A 6,639-nucleotide genomic window follows, 5' to 3' on the forward strand; every position below is an offset into this window, starting at 1 on the left:
CAGCCCTCGCTACCGGGAGGGCGGGGCAGTGTAGGGCGGATGGAGGACTCAAACTCCCAGCATGCCTCACGGCGTGCCTCGCCGCCAACCGCATCCCAGGACGCTCAGGCAGAGGCCACCACGCCGCCAATCAGCGCGCTCGCTGTGCCTTAGCGCTGGGAGCGGGAGCGGCGCCCGCGCCTGCGCCCAGGAGCCGGCGCGGGGAGCGCAGGGGCTGGTGGCAAAATGGCGGAGCGCGGCTACAGCTTCTCTCTCACCACCTTCAGGTGCCGGGGCAGGGACGGCTGTGGGCTCGTGGGCAGAGGCGGGGGGGCTGCCGGGCCAGCGGGAGAACGGCGCGCAGCCTGAGCGGAGCGGCCTGCCGGCAGCGGCGAGGCAGGACCGAGGGGGCGCTTTGCAGAGTCATCGGGCCTGCGAGCGCTGGGGGACAGCGGGGGCTCTACCCGGACAGGAGTGCCGGGCGTGGGGAGAGCGGCGGGGTCAGGCGCCCGAGGGGGGCACGCAGCTGCCCAGAGCCCTCCTCAAGGGCGGCAGGGAGGCTCCGGGGGTCTGTCGCTGGCCTCGGGCCCCGGTGCGGGCGCCGCTTGTGTCTCCGCGTTGCTGTGAGACAGAGCTGCTGTAGGAGCACGTTAAGGTCTGTCCGGACACTGGCGCTGCCTTACAGCGAGTGCTTGGCTTAGCAAACTCGGGGCACCACACACACAGTGTAGGCTGGGGAATAACTCTGTGATTCTGAGCTAATTGGAAATGCCTGATGACAGCTGAGCTGTGGTGTCCTGAGAGCTTGCTTCAGATGTGGGAATGAGTGAAGCAGATGAGTTTTAAAATAGTTTGTGTTCCTTCCTGCTACGCTTGGCAGTGGCTGCTCTCCTTGCACTTGGTGTTGTGCACAGCCTGAACGTGGAATGATGACATGCACAGAGTGAATATGCTATGGAGTGGTGTCTGTTGGGGTATTGCTCTAATACCTAGAATGAAGATTAATTCAGAGTAAAGGAAATTACCTTCCATTCATTTTTTTTAAGCTATTAAGTTATTCAGACTTATGTTGCATATAGAAAGAAGAAAAACTGATCACAAGAACCTTTATGCTGCTCATGGGGAAGTGTCCCCTTAATCTCAGCAGACAGTCACGCTGTGTAATTGCAAAAGGGATTGCTAAAGGCTTGGTGCAGTTGAGCAAATGAAGCAGTTTGTAACCTAAAATGATGAAAAGAATGTTCTTAATGGATGGGAGCAGCCTAACATGCTTGCTCTGCTCAAGTAGATTGAATTCTTTATTAGCTTTCAGAAATTATTTCCTAAGGGAGTGACAATCTTTTTGTGTTTTACAGAAGCACTATGTGCTTGGAATGATCGTTCTGATTTGTTGTAGTTTGTAGTGGAAAAGCCAGAATTACTACTTTGTCACTCTTACACCCTGTTTCCTCTGTGACTACACTGATTGATTATTGCTTGCTTTGTTTTCTTCATCTAAGCACTGAGTTACATAATATCCCGTTTTACTTCTGCAACTATTAAAGCAGCAGTGTCTGAAATACAGCCTGGAGTCGAGAACAGATCCACTTGCAAAATCACTCGTCCAGTGCATGTTGCCTCTGGTGTCCTTTGTACTGGGGATGGGGAATGGACCCCCTCCACCCTCCTCCTTCTGAATAAGTTACTTTGTAACTCATTTTGCTTGACACCTGCAGCTCCATTCTGATGATTCTGCCTCCGTTACCAGAATAGCGTGGATCATTGAAACACAATACAGGAATACCTGGGGATGGAATGGGAGTTGCTGCTGTCTTGTGCCATTGACCTTGTGTGTTTGTCAGTCAAAAAGCAGAGCTGTGTTTTGCTGGTTTCTTTCAGCAGTGAACATCAGTGCCTTGAAAGCTTTCGGAAATCACACATACAATGTAATTTCAATAGAAAGTCATGACACACCCTGAAGATTTTTCCCCACTGAATGAAAACCTTTATTTTCTATCTTCCTTTCTAGTCCTTCTGGGAAGCTTGTTCAGATTGAATATGCTTTGGCTGCAGTAGCTGCAGGAGCTCCATCAGTTGGGATTAAAGGTATGTCCTGAAAATACTGATGGAATTGGGATTTTGTCTATTTTTTTGGGAGAACTAAACTAGTTTGGATCTTGTACTGGGTCTTTTGTATTGGATCCTTCTTTATCTTTCTTTCTGTTACATATTTTGTTACTCTTTACGTGGATTTTCACATGTTTTAATACATTTTATGGTTCTTGGGGTTCTTTGTTTTTTTGGGTGATTTTGGAGACATTCAGCTGGTAGAAGTAGATGTTTGGTTTTTGTGGGTTTTTTGAGTGTTCCTGTCCTTATATATAGAAATAACATAGACAAAAAAAAGATAGTTAGATTGCTCAATTATTAATGTTATACAGAATCTTTAGAATGGGATTATGGGAGCTGCCTGGCTATTTAAAAAAAGAAACAATGTGTTGGGTGTATTCATCAAAGTATCTCTCTTTAACCTGATTTTAAGCTTGAATGGCTTTTAAAAAGAGAAGAAGAAAATTTTTACAGTTTTATTAAGCTCATCCTGTGTTTTGACTGCTAATTTTAGTTTAATTTTTAAATGAATTTTTTTTTTTCTTTTCCAGCTGCAAATGGAGTGGTATTGGCAACTGAGAAGAAGCAGAAATCCATTCTGTATGATGAAAGGAGCGTCCACAAAGTAGAACCAATTACCAAACATATAGGTTTAGTGTACAGTGGTATGGGTCCAGATTACAGGTACTAAAACATTCTGTTTGATCACCATTTAGATGCATATTCATACAAGTTTAAGTAATAGGTAGCAATTAGCTGTTTCTTTCTAAATGTATGTCATAATATTATATGGCACTGTGAATGACATTCACTTGAAGTTTTTCTTAATATATTCATTAACTTGTCAACTAACCTTGTATCTAAAGAATAAAAGCAACGTAATTCAACCTTGCTTTAAATATTTCAGCAATTGTCTGGTTGATAAAATAACTCGGCACAGTCTTGTGTTGTTACATTGAGGTTATGCCAGATGTACAACTCCTGAATAGATATTTATATTATGAGTTTCCAGTTCTAGTAGGAATTTTTTTGACATAGTACTTTTGTCTTTGTTTTCAGAGTACTTGTGCACAGAGCTCGGAAGCTGGCCCAGCAGTATTACTTGGTTTATCATGAGCCCATTCCAACAGCTCAGCTCGTACAGAGAATTGCCTCTGTGATGCAGGAGTACACGCAGTCTGGGTACGTGCTGGGATTGCAGAGCTGCTTGGAAAGATTGTGGTGTTTAAATGGAATGAGTAACAGCTACCCACTGATTGGGGGGTTGTGGAAGAGGCAGTTTTTCAGTGGAGAATGTGCACAGAAAGTGTGCCAGTAGGAGGAGCGCTGACTGGCAGTGGGCGAGAATGGGTCTCCATATCTTGCACAAAAACATGTCAGCCAAGGCAGGACACTTTTGGTTTTGTTCTGTTGGTTAACTCGTCCTCATTACAGCCCTGGTCTGGGGAGAAGATAAACACATCCAAAATAATGGGTCACCTTTGACTTTCACTGGATAATTAATTCTATTGTTTTGTCTGTAGTGGTGTTCGTCCCTTTGGTGTATCGCTGCTAATATGTGGCTGGAATGAGGGGCGGCCGTATTTATTTCAGTCGGATCCATCTGTAAGTATCTTACACTTGTGAGTTGTGCTCTGATAAAACATGGGAAACTTTGCATGTGCTCATTAAATACTTTCTGTGACGAGAATAACAATACAGAGCTAGAGTGAAAGATAACGTCAGAAGTCAAAATGGGTCATGTCAGTAGGTGCTTGGAGCAAGCCTGCATCATTCTGTGCCTACAATGTTCCTGTACTGCTCTGAGGGATGGCAACTGTTTCTGAGGGAGGTCATCCCTTTTCATACCTTCTCACCTAGTTGATAGTGCCAGCAAAAATTATGTTCTGTAACAGCTACTAGGAAAAAATAAATTGACTCTTTATACTGTTCCAAACTGGATGGAATTTAAGCCAAAATCTGTAGCATTGTGAGATGTAATGCACATGCTGTGGTATTTAATGACAGTGGTCAATTTAAATGAGTTTATTTGCTGGGTTTGCAGTGCACTTCAGAAAAACTACCCTTTGATGCATGTATGAGGTGCAGTGCTTCAGATGAAAAAAATGAGGTCAGTGTAGTGATCACTGCAGCTTCTGGTGGTATGAATTACCTGATGCTTCAGTGTAAAAAGCAAAATGCAGGTGACTTGTTTAAGGCAGCTGATCTTCATGCCAGAGGAGGGAATAGAAGTGATGACTAAATATCTTGTTAGTAGTGAACATAAATAAGATGGCTGATTTGCAACAAGTCACTTACATTACTTTATCTTCAAAAAGAAGAATATGTGGGGTGAGCCTCAGTAAGGATTTGAGTGTACGCTCTCTCAAAGGCAAATGTACCATTTCTGGTTAAGGAATCCCAAATCCAAACTATGCTAATGACTTACTAAATGCATCTTTCAAAGTAGCGAGAGGATGAAAATAGGTGGGGTGCAATACACATCTTGTACAGTTTCACAGCATATGTTCCCATATAAAATTAGTCTCAATATGATCCAAAATTCTCTCCTGTAGTCTCAGAACACTCAGTGTTTTGCTGCTGTACTTTTTTACCAAGTGACTGAATACCCAGTCTTTCACTAAGTTACACAAAACAATTCAATCAATAAATTATTGCTTTTACAGGGAGCTTATTTTGCCTGGAAAGCAACAGCAATGGGAAAAAATTACGTCAATGGGAAAACATTTCTTGAGAAAAGGTAATGTATTTGATACTTCTCTGAAAAGATACTGTGTTTTGTTCAGGTTTCATATAAAATAGCCAGATTTTAAAAATGTACACTTTTTAAATTGTAAGAGCAAAGTTTTAAAATACTTAGGTGTGATGCTTCCAGTGTACTTGTTTACAAGTGGACAGGAAGTTTGATTTATTTAAACTCCAACTTTTGTGTTTATGTAGAGTTACTTGAGTGCAGTAGACATTATATTCAGCATATTTGCAACAATGTTTTATACAGTGTCAGTAGGAAAAGTAGTTGTTTTTTTTTTAAATTGTAACTTTGACTTTTAATGCCGCTATGCTTACAAATAATATTTGTATGAGAAACAGATTTTAGTAGTTTTGGGGATTTTAGAGACTCCAGGATTATTAAAATTTGTAAAGGTTTTTGTCCTATGCTGAAATAAATGAATGTCTGTTTACAGATACAATGAAGATTTGGAGCTTGAAGATGCCATTCATACAGCTATCTTAACACTAAAGGTTAGCAAAGCATTTAAGAAAGAAGTTTCTTTTATCTTCACTGACATGATTCACTGAACTGTATTTTTTTTAATAGGAGAGCTTTGAAGGGCAAATGACAGAAGACAACATTGAAGTTGGCATCTGTAATGAAGCTGGTTTTAGGAGGCTCACTCCAACTGAGGTTAAGGACTACTTGGCTGCAATAGCCTAGTAGAAACCCAAGCTAGACTGTGGTTCACACAAAGGTCTTTTTAATTTTGGCTACTTAAATGTTTTTCTTTGCAGTTTTTGCATACTTATTTCTACATGGTTTGTCTGAGAGATTTTTTAAACATCATGGATGCAAATACAACGGTCCTTGATATTGTAATACATGGAATCTTGTTAAAGATAATTCTTTCCCTTGATACACAAAATACTGTACAAAATGTAAAGTTATAGTGACAGCTTGAAAAAGGCTAAAGAATAAAATCAGAGGCCATTGTTTTGGGGGAAGGTGTCTGTGTGTCTTTTCAATCCTAGCCTGTTTACCTACATAAAACTTAGATTTCAGTATCCTTATTGCTGAGGAAACAGTTTTTCATATACAGCCATGGTGAACTTATGTTCAGCCTTCTTTTAAAAAATTTAAATGTTGAGTGATAGGATAATTTTTTCACTTAGGAATATTGTTTAAATGTTAATTAACCTCCAGAAATAGTTTTATGGGATGCAAAAGATCATGTACTTTCACAAAGGGGCAGGAAAGGCTTCCATTTCAGGTGTGTACTGTGATCTGATTGAGCCACTCTGCTTTTGACCATCCTGGTCTTTGTGTCCTAAGAACTTGTTTTACTTGAGTTATTTTCTTGGCCCTTGAAATTGCACCTTTACAGCCTTGAAATATTGTTAGGAAAAGTAGAAACGGTAACTTACTGAAAACTAAATTCATTTATCACTATCAATAAAAATCAATGGGATTTACAAAGCAGTATGAGAGTATGTAATGTAATTACTTTATCCCTTGAATTGTGCTAAAGTGTTTTCCAACTTGCAAGATAATTCTAAAGATGTAATGAAAGGAGCATTTAATTTGTGCACCATAACTTTTACAGATATTGTGTGGCTATATCAATACATTTGTTACATGTGTAGAGTCATTCATTCAAGTGTTAAAAACCCACATTTACCATAAAAGAAATGGGATAAATATACAGGCTTTTTTCCAGCATAAATAATCTGGTATGCAGCTATTTAAGTGAGTGTTTTCAGATTTTGTATTTTGAAAGCAATCTGATTGTTAAAACGTTGATAATGAACTCGGAGCAGCAGCTCAATCAGTCTGCTTGTACACAAGGCTAAGGATGT

General features: G+C 40.7%; 1 protein-coding gene across 1 annotated transcript; it reads left to right on the forward strand.

The window, feature by feature from the left end:
• The first annotated feature begins 191 nt into the window (after window positions 1–191).
• PSMA2 (proteasome 20S subunit alpha 2) lies at window positions 192–6,262 on the forward strand. The gene is made up of 8 exons (XM_058807374.1): window positions 192–266; window positions 1,988–2,064; window positions 2,619–2,751; window positions 3,127–3,249; window positions 3,591–3,672; window positions 4,734–4,807; window positions 5,253–5,310; window positions 5,387–6,262. The coding sequence occupies exons 1-8, from the start codon at window positions 226–228 to the stop codon at window positions 5,501–5,503; spliced, it is 705 nt and encodes a 234-aa protein (XP_058663357.1). The 5' UTR covers window positions 192–225; the 3' UTR covers window positions 5,504–6,262.
• The last annotated feature ends 377 nt before the right edge of the window (window positions 6,263–6,639 follow it).

Source organism: Ammospiza caudacuta, chromosome 1 (genome assembly GCF_027887145.1).
Source record: "Ammospiza caudacuta isolate bAmmCau1 chromosome 1, bAmmCau1.pri, whole genome shotgun sequence".
Classification (NCBI taxonomy): domain Eukaryota; kingdom Metazoa; phylum Chordata; class Aves; order Passeriformes; family Passerellidae; genus Ammospiza; species Ammospiza caudacuta.